Source organism: Juglans microcarpa x Juglans regia, chromosome 4D (assembly GCF_004785595.1).
Source record: "Juglans microcarpa x Juglans regia isolate MS1-56 chromosome 4D, Jm3101_v1.0, whole genome shotgun sequence".
In the NCBI taxonomy this organism is placed as follows: domain Eukaryota; kingdom Viridiplantae; phylum Streptophyta; class Magnoliopsida; order Fagales; family Juglandaceae; genus Juglans; species Juglans microcarpa x Juglans regia.
The window spans coordinates 33,950,120-33,964,241 of record NC_054600.1 but is presented as its reverse complement, the minus strand read 5'-3'; the positions used below and the strand labels follow the sequence as shown (position 1 = coordinate 33,964,241).

At 36.9% G+C, this 14,122-nt stretch overlaps 1 protein-coding gene across 1 annotated transcript; it reads left to right on the top strand.

The window, feature by feature from the left end:
* The first annotated feature begins 502 nt into the window (after positions 1-502).
* On the top strand, positions 503-14,110 carry LOC121260313 (transcriptional corepressor LEUNIG-like). The gene is made up of 19 exons (XM_041162136.1): positions 503-567; positions 1,533-1,630; positions 1,752-1,855; positions 3,246-3,352; positions 3,389-3,647; positions 3,728-3,816; positions 5,416-5,494; positions 5,576-5,651; positions 5,984-6,033; positions 6,346-6,654; positions 6,782-6,955; positions 7,966-8,211; positions 8,294-8,429; positions 8,774-8,883; positions 9,101-9,250; positions 10,920-11,075; positions 11,907-12,023; positions 12,883-13,089; positions 13,638-14,110. The coding sequence occupies exons 1-19, from the start codon at positions 503-505 to the stop codon at positions 13,779-13,781; spliced, it is 2,676 nt and encodes an 891-aa protein (XP_041018070.1). The 3' UTR covers positions 13,782-14,110.
* The last annotated feature ends 12 nt before the right edge of the window (positions 14,111-14,122 follow it).

The following is a 14,122-nucleotide window of genomic DNA, read 5'->3' as shown; positions in this document are numbered from 1 at the left end:
AATTAAAAAATTATTTGAATCAAATCTTTGTTTTAAAATTTAAAAAATTTGTATTGTTTGAGAGTTTAAAATAATTATAATGATTAAATAATAATTAGATTGAAAAATTAAGAATTTGAAATTGAAAACATTGTGTTTAAGTGATGTTTGAAAAAAAAATATGTAAAAAAACTTAAAAAATATATAAGTATACTTAAAAAATATTTGTATTCCAAAAATCCCTCTTGAATTTTGACTCCAAATTACACAACTTTGACTATAGAACAATACTAGTCTTTCTGCTGGGGCTCTGCTGAGATTTTTTATTTATTCTGAGATTGATAAAGTATTTTTTAATGATATTGGAAATTTTTTTAAAAAAAAATAATAATAAAAAATATATATAAAATACAGGAGCTCCAGAGTCCAGCGGCAGCTGTAGTGTTGCTCTTGGCCAAAATACTCGGTAGTACTTTATATGGACTTGCAAGCGGATTTCTGTAATTGATGTAAAAAGTTGTCGATGCACCAGATGTCTCAGACGGAAAATTTGAGGGCTGATTTGGTAATTTCGGTTGAAGCATTATGGTATCTGCAACAGTAACTCAAACCACCAAAGGGATATGAGAAAAATCTTCCAGAAAAAGATAAAATAAAAGGTTTATAAACAAAAAAGCTGTTTTTTTTTTTTGGGAGGGGAGGGGTTAGTTGCAGTTGTAGGTATATCTATCCATTGTTCACTTTCTCTATTTATTCATTGAATTTTGTATCATATTAATGTTTTGACGTTTTATATTAGATTATTATCTTCGTTTCTATTCGCTACGATTTGAGGCCTTCCGTTCATTCACATTGATCATCTCCCTGTCGTCTCTGTATCGTCTCTTTCTTTCTTTAACAGGTTTTCATGTTTAGTGACAAGAATTTGCTTTTCTGGGCTTGATTATAGTCAGAGGTAGAGGGAGGCTGAAGCGGGTGTTTCTACCAAAAATCCTTACTATCGTCTGCTTGTGTGAACTCTTAAATTCAGCACCATGTCCCAGACGAACTGGGAAGCGGATAAAATGTAAGTGCTTTTTTCCTTCCTGCATATTGTTCTCCTCTTGTTATTTATGGGTATCTTTCTCCTCTCGTTCAATGCCCTTGTCGTGTCTTATCCTGTTTGATCTGGGCTCCGTGGTACTGGGATTTTCTGAGTTCTGAGTGTATTTTTTAGATTCGTTCTTTATTCCATGTATACTATGTATTTGTAAGTGGGGGTAATTTAGGTTTTTTTTCCCCTACTTTCTAAGGTAGTTGAGTTTATTTAGTAGTTATTTCATATGTATATTTTTATATATTATTTTAACTCTTGGCTTGGGGTTCGTCTCTGAATTTTTGTTGTAACATTACTGTTTTCTATTGGCTTCCTATCATCTCTCTATTGACGGTAAACTTGGGTTTAATTTTTATTTTAGATATTGTCATTCATAGAAGTTTTTTTTTTTTTTTTTTTTTTTTTTCCCATATACGCATGATTGATACAATATGTTCTTCCCAACGCTACATAACAGGTTAGATGTGTATATCCACGATTATCTAGTGAAGAGGGACTTAAAGGCTTCTGCACAGGCTTTTCAAGCTGAAGGGAAAGTGTCGTCTGATCCCGTCGGTATGTATAGTCAGGAAGAGTTATGTGCATAAACAGAGACATTTTTCAGTTCTGAGACATTTTTCTTTCTTTTATACATTTTGATCTCTTTAAGTTTTTGGAAAATGGATTTACAGCTATTGATGCCCCGGGGGGTTTCTCTTTGAGTGGTGGTCAGTATTTTGGGATATATTCATTGCTAGGACCAATGAAAAGCACTCAGAGCCGGCCGCATCTTACATTGAGGTTGGTTAAAGAATATTTTATTATCATTCTTGGATATGCTCTTTTAGGTTATGTTTGCGACGAAGAGAGTGCTGCTGAGGAAATGTGGTAACTATTCTGTGTGATGAGAGAAGAATGAAACTTGCTGTTCAAACGCCATTAGAACACTTTTTCCACGTATATGCAAACTGTTTCATCTCAAGGCGCTGATGCTTTCATGAAAAGCATGGATTTTGAGCTTCTTGAATAGAATTAACAAGATTCTCTTTTTTACATGTAGATTAGTTTTTTTGCTCAACAAAGTTACTCAAATTCTTTTAAAGAATATTGTTTATTGATGGTATCCTAGATATTTTTTTGGTGTTGGAAATTGGAATCCTGGATATCAGTTGATACTTGATATTGTGATTCAGTAGTTCTATATTTGTTGTTTTATTCCTGCTACTCGTGTGTTTATTGCAGTAGTAGTTATTAGTATGGGATTTCTGCTATTAATCACTTCATTTTTGTCCCCCAGCTGCTAGAAAGTGAGACTAACCGCTTCTGTTCCTGTGTCTGCTTTTGGCATTTTGTGACATTGCATCTCCAATGACAGTTGTTGCTAGATTATTTTTTCTTGCATTTGTCCTTGATTGTGACAAGAATTAAGAATCAAAATGATGGATACTTAGCATGCTAAGAAGCCCAACAAGGGTACCTTTTGAGATGTGGTTTCTCCTTCTCCTTGCTTGGTTTTTATTTTCTTTTCCTAACTACGGCAATAGTTACTTCTCTCCCTCATCTCTCTTCACAAACCTGTGCTAGGTATGTCCTTGCTCAAGCATCATTTGCTCTTTGATGTTTGAGTAAAGAATAGTCACTTAACTCCTCTATGCTGTTCTGTCAAACATACATACAGGTTATGATAAATTCCTTGATTGTGTCTCTTCTTTGCTTTTCTTTTGCTTTGTCAATTGTTATGCGGTGGAAATTGGTCTTTTAAGATTTGGTTGTGGGTTTGAAGCTTCGTTAGTTATCTTCAGAGATGTCATCACACAACTACCCATTGATACACATCTTGTTGCTCAAGTCTCTAGCCTTGTGTATGAATTGTGCCTACTAACCCCTAGTGGGAATCTGTGCCAGTACAAGCACATTTGTCTATATATTATACTCCTAAGGTCAATCTTTACTAGTGTACCAGGGTGGCTGTGGTGCAAAACAGGCAACATGCCTAGGCTAGTTGATGGCTTTCGGAGTTTGGTCAAAGTGGAACTTTGTGTCTGTTGTATTAAATTGGTGGACTTCACACTTTGCCTGTATGGGTACAATGGTGTTTGTTGAAGTTCTTTGACAATTAGAAAGTATAAAAGGGAAAAAAAAGTTTGAAAGAAGGTGCTATTTGGAAACTCATGGACTTATTAAATTGCAGACGCAGTTGTTTAAAGCAAGGGAGCAACAACAGCATCAACAACAACAGCAGCAACCGCAGCAACCCCAACAACCCCAGCATCAACAGCAGCAGCAGCAGCAGCATCATATGCAGATGCAACAGCTCCTGTTGCAGAGGCACGCTCAACAGCAGCAGCAGCAGCAACAACAGCAGCAACAACAACAGCAGCAGCCACAGCAGCAGCAGCAGCAGCCACCAACGCCGCAACAGCAGCGAAGAGATGGGGCTCACCTTATTAATGGCAGTACAAATGGCCTTGTTGGAAATGACCCTCTTATGCGACAGAACCCAGGAACTGCAAATGCCTTGGCAACAAAGATGTACGAGGAAAAGTTAAAACTGCCTCTTCAGAGGGATTCTCTGGATGATGCAGCAATAAAGGTTGGTGGACTATTTAGTCTTCTGGATAGCCTGATTATTATTGTATTCAAGTCTTTCACCGTCTTAGGAAATTGTTACAGCAAAGATTTGGGGACAATGTGAGCCAGCTTTTGGATCCAAATCATGCCTCGATATTGAAGTCAGCTGCAGCAACTGGCCAGCCTTCAGGGTACTTTTCTCCAAGATTTACAGCCTAAAGTTTGGTTTATTGTTCATGTGGCCCTCCTTTCTCATTCCCTAAGAAATTTCAACCCATTAGCCGTCCCACTCTAAACTAAATGCACTCCCTCCCATTCCTCTATTAACACCCACATCACCCTTTCCCAAAACATTGTGATTTCTAGTGTCCATCCCTGTGGCCCCCACCGGTCTTCTTTGGCCTCCAACTCAAGAAATAGCAAGATTGAGGTTTTCATAAAAATTTCTCAAATCATTGAGATAAGTTATGCTGGGGTTTGTGAAGTGGTCGGGCCCATTGAAAATATTTTTTGACCAGAAAGTTTTGTGAGATTTTTTTTGCGAAATTTGTTCTAGTCTTTGTGTTTTTGTTGTCTAATTGAGTCAAATGATTAGATTGGAATTTTTTGAGGGATGGAAAATTTTGAAGATGTTTGGATTGAAAGTGAAAAGAAATGAGTAATGATACACTTACAACTCGTTTATTATTCTTAGGATAATTATGTAAGTTGAAAGATTCAAATAAAGTAAACTTATTTTTGATAAGGTGGCACAGTCACAATGGTTGATTGTAAAAAAAAGTTTAAAATAATTTTAGGTCTATTAATATTCATGAAAAAACTAAAAACTCGCAAAATTTTTTGCAGCCAAACATGGCCTAATTAGAAGAGTTGTTGAGAAACCATTGTATTAAGGAAAATCCTAAAGGCACATGTTAGCTCTTGGAGAATGCTAACTTGTGCCTTGCGCATTCTCTCTTTGGAGGCTGGATCTTATAATACTCCTTAAGGCTCCTGTAGCTTTTTCAAGGAGGGCTATGAATTGTATTCCTATGAACAAAATGCCGTCTTTAAGACATATTGACTGGATTGCTGCATGACCCTAGACTATCAGGCGCATTAATGCTAGATGGGCTGGTTGTGGACTCACCATTGGAGTAGCGTTTGGTGGTGTTAAGAGGAGAGAGTGGAGTGAGGGTGGTCTGCTGGAGATTGCAAGGTTTGGAGGTTGGGGTGTGGTGTTTGAGAAGAGAGGAACAAGGGAAGATTTTTGTTTGTGAGAGAGAGGAGAGATGGGCTGAAGGAAAAGAAAAAGGAATGGAAAGGTTTGATGCTTAATGTCCCAAGCTTTGATGGAACCAGATGTATGGGCTATGTTGACAATAAAACCAAAATTTATGGTGTAATTTCCCAAATTAGAAGCTCAGAGATCATATTGATTACAACACCAAAAGTAGAGGGATTAAAATGTAATTTGTCCCTAGGAATGTACTTGATAGCCTTTGGGTACAGTCGGAAATGAAATCAAGTGATTTCTGCATAAAATTTTAATTAATCTTGTATTTGTCTGAACGTGCAAGGACTTTAGACTATACAAAAACAATGCTTGAGATGGATATTGGAATCTTTGATAAAGATTACTTTATCTTTTGGCAGTGAAGTGTGAATATATGTTTGCACCTTCAATTTCTATGGTTAATTTGAGGGAATCATTCCCTATCCATCTTATGTTTAAATAATAAGGATGTATTATCTTATTCCTGTTCCCGTTAGCAGCATTATTTAGTGCATATAATTATTCTTAATTTCAGGCAAGTGTTGCATGGCACAGCTGGTGGGATGTCTCCACAAGTTCAAGCTCGCAATCAGCAACTACCAGGGTCCATGCCGGTATAGTATTTTCATGCAAGTGACCTCATTATTTTTCATTTTACTTATTCTTTGTGTTGCTCTGACTTAATGCGGAATCAGGATATCAAGAGTGAGATTAATCCAGTTTTAAATCCCAGAGCTGCAGGTCCTGAAGGATCATTGATGGGAATTCCTGGTATTCTTTGCCTGATTTCTTTATCTTCTTTAATTTAATTGTCACATTCTTTTGAATTTTGTTGGAAATAATTTTGTGTGCATGTCCTATGTACTGCACTATGCCTTTTGAATTCTTCAATTCTCGAATACTTATAAAACATTCGTTTGAATTATGATTGGAACACTTGTGACACGATTAAACATGAATCCTTTTGTGTTCGTTCCTTTTAATTAACAAGCCCGGTTGACTGAATAGCTTCTGGAAATTAACAGTCACAACATCTTATGAGATTTTTAATTGTAATTGCATTAAGATCCTTATATCTAATACTTAAATTCCTGTTGTTTCAGGGTCAAATCAAGGTAGTAATAATTTGACTCTAAAAGGATGGCCCCTAACTGTAAGTTTGTTCGTTTTGTTTTTTTTTGTTGTTTTTTTTTTTATTGTTTTAAAGAGTGGATTTTCCTTTTTGTCCCCTTCCCACTCCTCTTTTTGGCAATTATTTATCCCTCTGTATTGAGTTCGTGAGTTCTTCTTTTTGGTTTGAAATATCTGTTCTTTACATTTATTATTTTTTCTGGGATTTTATTGCAGTTATGATCATCGTATTATTGGTGTTTCATCATCGTCATCATCATTTTTATTTTTATTGCTGCTGTTGCCTTTATTGTTTTTATTTAGCAACAGTTTAATGTTTTTGCTTATTTGTTAGGGACTTGATCAGCTTCGCAGTGGGCTTCTTCAGCAACAAAAGCCTTTTATGCAGGCACCTCAGCCCTTTCACCAACTTCAGATGTTGTCACCACATCAGCAACAGCTAATGCTTGCACAGCAAAACTTGACATCACCATCTGCAAGTGATGAAAGTAGAAGACTAAGAATGCTTTTGAATAATCGAAACATTGGTCTTGGGAAGGATGGCCTTACAAACTCTGTTGGTGATGTGGTTCCGAACGTTGGATCACCTCTTCAATCTGGTGGTCCTCTTTTGGGTCGTGGAGATACAGAGATGCTACTTAAGGTTCTCCTTTTCACTGTCAATTACCCTTCATCTGCAGTTAGATGTTTTCCTACAACTTTTTTCGGCATAAACCCCCTCCCCCTGAGTGGGGGCTTAAGATGTTACTAAAGAGTTTTTATTTCTGTAGTTAAAATTGGCTCAGTTACAGCAGCAACCGAACAATAATCCACAACAGCATGCTCTTTCAAATCAGCAATCTCAGAGCTCAAATCACAGTCTTCACCAACAAGATAAAATGGGAGGTGCTGGCAGTGGGACTGTGGATGGTAGCATGTCGAATTCCTTTCGAGGAAATGATCAGGTCAGTCCTTATATCAACTCTAGCAATATATGCTTGAGATATGTTTTGCTCTTGATACCATCTTCTGGTGTGCCATGATCGTGTAAATTGCACATTGTCTTGTGCTCGTATCAACATCTTTTTGGATTGGATTTGAAATCCTTCTTGTTCATGTGTACAACATGACTTGTTTAGCAAAAATATCAGTCATGCGAATAATTTATGTTCCATGATGTGGTAATGCCCTAGTGGGAGCCATCTGGGCTCTCTTGTGGGACATATCTGTACAAGTTGATCACAGCCATCCATTCTACATTATCTAACTGGGGTTTTAGCAATATGAATCATGTTTTTTTTAACTTGTTAGGTATTAACATTTCTTTTTTTTTAAACCTTTGTGCCCAACTCTCTCTGAGGTTTGCATTTGACATGTTTAAGCTGTATGAATTATAAGCATTACTATTTTGAAAAGTAGGTAGAGAAGAATTTGTTCCCATCGCATGTAATGTCTGTCCTATACGGTCATGTGTTTTTATAAAGGAAAACCCTACTCTTACCACTGGTAGCTCCCGCTGGTTTTTATTTTTATTTTTACTTAATGATTAATTAAGTGTTTTATAATAATGTTGTGATTTTTTTTTAAAAGAAATTTAAAAGTGTTAAAAAAATACATATAAAGAAAAAGCAAAAAAAAAAAAAAAAAAAAGTAAAATCAACTAGCGGGAGCTCCCAGTGGTGGCTGTAGAGCCACCCTTTTATAAATTCTCTCCCCTAAGATTTCAGGTTTTTGAAGCCATTTCCATTCATCCATGCTAGTTATTATAAAGATTGTGGCTGAAATCTCATGTGATGAAACTAAAACAGTGGTTGAGAGGGTTGAATTAGAATTGGTCAATTATGTTATTGAACCCTGGGATGTGGTAAAATATAGTTGTGTTTTTCTTTGGGGAGGGGATATTTCTGAATTTTAATATAAATATGCTCTGTAAAGTTTGGGAGGTTCCTAACATTTTTCCTGAATTTGTTTTAAGGCTTCTAAAAACCAGACTGGGAGAAAGAGAAAACAGCCAGTGTCATCTTCTGGTCCTGCCAATAGCTCAGGAACTGCTAACACAGCGGGGCCCTCTCCAAGTTCAGCACCCTCAACTCCTTCAACGCATACACCTGGAGATGTGATATCGATGCCTGCTTTGCCTCACAGTGGTAGTTCTTCCAAGCCATTGATGATGTTTGGTGCTGATACTACTGGCACCCTTACGTCACCATCAAATCAATTGGTGAGTGTACTTGTTGTGATCTTCTATTGAGGAACTCAAAAACTCCTTGCATTGTATTCTCATTGGCATTCCATTTTGGCAGTGGGATGATAAGGATCTTGAATTGCAGGCTGACATTGATCGTTTTGTAGAGGATGAGGATAATGTCGAATCATTTTTATCCCATGATGATACCGACCCTAGGGATGCTGTGGGTCGTGGTATGGACATAAGCAAAGGTGCAGTCGTGATGCATATTTTTTTATCAAGAGTTTATGATTAGTTTGTGCTGTTTGTCTTGTTTATGTACCATATTTTTCTTAATTGTGACTCAACTGTTTGCAAATTATTTAATTCATGGGTCAAGTTTAATTCTTGCCCTAGAAAATGATCATAGTAGGACAAAATGGTACTTACAGTGCTGCGAGTAACAAACTTTCATGGGAGTAGGAGCATAAGATTAGTGATGAAACATGTTGTTACCCGAACTCATCCACCTGTAGGTGGTGGGCAGTGGGTGAAATTTGGATTTTAATCTGAATTTGGGCTGTTTTTACCATGATTTACTTTCATTTGTCTTTAGGGTTCACATTTTCAGAAGTAAATTCTGTTCGAGCAAGCACAAGCAAAGTCATCTGCTGCCACTTCTCATCAGATGGGAAATTGCTTGCCAGCGGTGGCCACGATAAGAAGGTGAGTGCAAGAGTTTTGACAAATATTTTGTGATGTATTGAGCAACAATTATCTAAAATAATCAAATATGTGCTGTGGCTGCTCTGTGTTAGAAAACTTATTTCCTGAATGTTAAATTGAGCACACCTGGTGCCAATAAAAAAATGTTTTTTTTTTTTCTCTGCTTTTTCTAGATAAGAGCAACTGTAATTGTTTGCTTGATGATCATGTGACACAGGCTGTACTGTGGTACACGGATTCTTTAAAGCCAAAAACCTCACTTGAAGAGCATTCTTCTTTTATTACTGATGTCCGGTTCAGTCCAAGCATGCCACGTCTTGCAACGTCTTCATTTGACAAAACTGTCAGGGTTTGGGATGCCGACAATGTTAGTTGAACCTTTTTTTCCTGATCCATAATAGTATTTGAATTCTTACTTCATTTCTCTTGTATTGATCTTTATACATTTGACTATGTCATTTGCCTTACATTTTTCCCATGTTCTTCTCTTTAATCGTGCATAATAATGACAATTATTGAATTACAGGTTATTTTTCCTTGTATCTTCAGGATGGATGTTTGGTTAAAGAAAATAAAATTAGATGTGCATAAGTTCCAGTTTTGTCTCCCTTGGCTATTAATGCCTGGCCAGGTTTTCTCTGCAAAAGAAAAAGAACAAAAAAAGAAAAAGAAAAAAGAGCATTAGCTGACTGCTGAGAGAGCAGATTAGTGTGGGTTTCGATCTAGGGGTTTTAAATACATATTAATGCAATTAGCAGCATGAAGGTAGAAAACTGCGCCTTTATAACTTATGAACCTAGAATATGGAAACATAATGGTGTGACATCCGAGGGCGACATGGAATAAAAGGACATGGGCATGGGTTGCTGCTTATGAAACTGTTGGTTCTTTGTTGCTGCTCGCTCTACTTTTCTGCCATAATAATTGTGTAGTTGTTTGCAACATGAAAGCTGGTTCTATAAGACACTAGACGACAATGGGAAATTCACTATGAATTTTTTTGACAAGGGAAACTCACTATAAATTGGTAGTATCAATTGATACTTACATGATGCAGGCTAATGATGGGAAATTCACTAGACGACAATGGGAAATTCACTATGAATTTTTTTGACAAGGGAAACTCACTGTAAATTGGTAGTATCAATTGATACTTATATGATGCAGGCTGATGATCTTTTGAGAAATTCTGGTCCACATTCCCTATCTACATTTTTTTTATTGGCACCAGGTGTCTGGCAAGGAGTTTCCTGCAAATGCACCTGGGGTAATTCAGTGGGAAAATCTCCCAGTTGCAATGGCCCCCTAGAGATTGTTTGCACCCAAGGATTCGAACCTTAGACCTTAGAGGGAGCATACCACCAAGACCAAGACTTTTATCACTCGAGCCAACCCCTAGGGGCTACATACTTACATTCCCTATCTACATGAGGGGCTATTGATTTACTTCAATACAAGCTACTTAACTACTTATTAATATATATGTGCTACCTTAATTGTTGAAATATTCCAAATGCTGCTTTTGAAAAGGTAATGAATTTTCACATTTCAAATTTCTGAAAGCAATTTAAGATAGACCGATGATAAATATAGTGGTATTGGCTTGTGGATATGCCTATTTTTGGTGAAGAGGTGGTTCAGAATTAAATTTGGATAATAGTCACCTTGAATCCACTAGCATGTAAAGGTATACAATTTCAGTTCCTGCTAACAAGATATTAGTGGATGGTTAGCTCTCTTGGTGCTTTGGTGTTGATTGTGTTGGTGGAAAACTTGTGCTTAGTCTCAATTTACTTCTTAAATAATAAGTTAATATCTAGCAAAATAGATTTCATGGGCTGTGCTTCAAGAATGAAAGCATATCATATTTCAGATCATTTAATCTTGCCAATGTTTGCTAAATGCCTGCTATTTTAGTTTCTTTGTTGGGTGTTATGGTGGTCGAAATTTACTAAGAACTTGCATTTTATATCTTCACAGTATGATGCCTCAATGAACCGGATATATTTGTGACTCTATTTATGTCTTATATGCAGCCTGGTTATTCACTTCGTACATTTACGGGGCATTCTGCCTCTGTTAAGTCACTTGACTTCCACCCAAATAAAGATGACCTCTTTTGCTCTTGTGATGAAGATGGTGAGATACGATACTGGAGTATTAACAATGGAAGCTGTGCGAGGGTGTCCAAGGTAGAGTTTTATTTACTATTGGCTCAATAAACTTTAGTTCAAATGGCACCTTCTTTGCCATGGGAATATGGTAGAGATTGAGGTTGTGGGTTCAAGACCCATGGGTGTGTGTAACTGTTTTTTTTATCGGTATAAAATATTTTTTTTTTATATTCATATAATATATATGTATATATAATTGGTCTCGAGAAAGACCAATGAGGGTTAATCACCGTGATACCCCATATGATAAGAATAAGGGTAGGTGGTGTATAAGATCCCACATTGCTTAGGAAGAAGAAGTTCTTGCTCTTTATAATATTACAATGGAGCTCTAATTGTTTCATTGACTATCCTTTTGGAGTATAGGCCATGTGGTTTTGACCTTCCATTGGGGCGTTACAAATGGTATCAGAGCCTATCCCAACTAGAAATGTGGGACTTGAACCATGCCACCTACGATGGACTGGCCTGAGGACGTTGGGAATTTAAGGGAGAGAGATTGTGATACCCCATATAATAAGGATAAGGGTTGGTGGTGTGCGAGATCCTACGTTACTTGGGAATGAGAAGTTCTTGCTCTTTATAATGTTCTAATGGAGCTCCAATTGTATCATTGATTAGTCTTTTTGGAGTATAGGCCATGTGGTTTAGGCCTTCTATTGGAGTGTTACAATCACGTAATAGTGAATCTGGTGTCTCTTGATGGACGTGTGTAACTTACCAATTTAAAAAGAATATTCTTATGACGCAGGCCTATGTTTGTATGATTGGTGTTGGGTAGTGGTGGTTTCCACATACTTATTGGTTTTGTGAATGGAGAGAATATTAATACTTTATTACATATAATAGGGTGGTACGACACAAATGAGATTTCAACCCCGCCTTGGAAGGTACCTTGCTGCAGCTGCAGAGAACGTTGTATCTATACTGGACGTGGAGACACAAGCATGTCGGCACTCATTAAAGGTCCGTTTAACTTCTTTTATTATTTTTGAGTTAGACCAAGGATGAATTCTGTAAGCAGAGGCGAAGTAATATGCTGCAGAATAGATGGAAAGCCCTGCTTGATCCTGCAAATACTTCTACTCTTTCATGCAGGATGGTTTCTGATTGGAATTTGTCTCTTAAAATCTTCACTTTGAGTCTCTCATGCTAAAAATCCCATGATACATAAAATATCGCGTCTGTATGTTATCTTAACCTATTTGATATGTAGATTAATTTTGTATAAACTTAATAATATTGATTTTTCTTTTTTGTTGGTAAACAAGATTTTTATTGATTAGAGAATCTAGCAAACTACAAAAGAGAAAAAGATTTTAGTATATGGATACATATATGGTACCTGATTCTAATGAAATCAATCTAAATAAGTAATAAAAACCGCATGTAAAAACCTAGTAATATGTGAAAATTCATTATGAGACCCACGGCCACACGTACAGCCCATATCTAGAAATTTAAAATAGCAAAAACGGCCCCCATCTTCTAGAATTAAATGAAACTAAATCAAGTTGTAAGTAAGCCCCTTCTACTTTTCTTTCTCTTTCTTTTTAATAATCTACTTTCTTGGATTCTTAGGCAAGCCAGTTTTGTTTCACTGAGAACAGGGATGCTTGTTAAAGGAGGAAAATTTATGCGTTTGCGGCAAGCATCTCTGTTGTTGTTGGTGACTCTAATTGATTTTTTGTTCTTTCACAAGTTCTTGAACACTTTTTTGGAATTTTCGGTCTTTTAAGATTATATTCTTTTGGCTCCTGCATTCTACCTCCTAAAATGTGGCATGGCTAACATTCTTCCCCTGATTGTGGATTTGTAATTGCAGGGACATACTAAGCAGATCCATTCTGTGTGCTGGGACCCTTCTGGTGAGTTCTTAGCATCTGTCAGCAAGGACTCTGTCAGAGTTTGGAACCTTGGATCAGGGAGCGAAGGAGAATGTGTACATGAGCTCAGCTGTAATGGCAATATATTCCATTCCTGTGTTTTCCATCCTACATATCCTTCATTGCTGGTCATTGGTTGCTATCAGGCAAGCATCTGCTTTTTTTCTTTGTATCAGTTTGTTTTCTATGATTAATAGCTCCTTAGGTTGGCAATATAGATTTTTATGATGACTTTTTTTCTTTCTTGAATTGTCACTTCGCTATATTTTGCATGTATAAGTTGAAATTGGCCTTCAAAACTTCTTGGGTTGGCATATATAATTGTATGGGTATACTTTGTCCAACCCAGTTTAATCTTGAAGCTGAGGTGCGCATAAAAGTCTTTGGAGCTTCCCATTTGTAAATTGTTCTCGAGAGGAATATGGGGCTTTAAGTATTGGGATCATATAAGTTGCAAACTTAATTAATTTTTCTCTTATTTTGGTGGTGTAAGTTTGTGGAAAAAGTGATGATCTGGTGATTTTACAAAGGCGGCCTCTTCTGTAAAAAGAACTAATAATAATAGTAATAATGTGGCTGGAAATGGGGGTTCTAACTGACACTGCCTTATTTTCTATTTTTATTACCTGATTATTCACGGTCTGGTTCAATTCAATACTACTACACGGGATGATCGCATTCCTTACTGCTGCAGTCTTTGGAGCTTTGGAACATGACCGAGAATAAGACGATGACGCTGTCGGCTCATGAAGGACTTATTGCTGCATTGGCAGTGTCGACTGCGACGGGTTTGGTTGCTTCAGCTAGTCATGACAAATTTGTTAAGCTGTGGAAGTGAAGTAACTGCACGAGATTAATTTTTCTTTCCTTTGGTTGGCTGTGGATCAGATGCTTGTAGTAGTTTGTCTGTCGACTCTCTTGGTTGCTGCTGCGCTTGATCTGGCTCACATATTTATTTTTCCTTGTGGATCACTTGAGCTCGCTCCTTCTAAGTTCTCTTACTTACCCCAGAAACTAACCTTTTGTAGTATTGTTGTTGTAAGTTGTATTTGTTGTCTTAAATTGGAGATTTGTTTAATGCTGTCTTGACTGGCTTTCTTCTGGACTACTGCTCTGCTTGTAACATGTTGTACTCTTATTAAGAAAAGCATAAACATTCTGTACTACTCTCTCTATCAA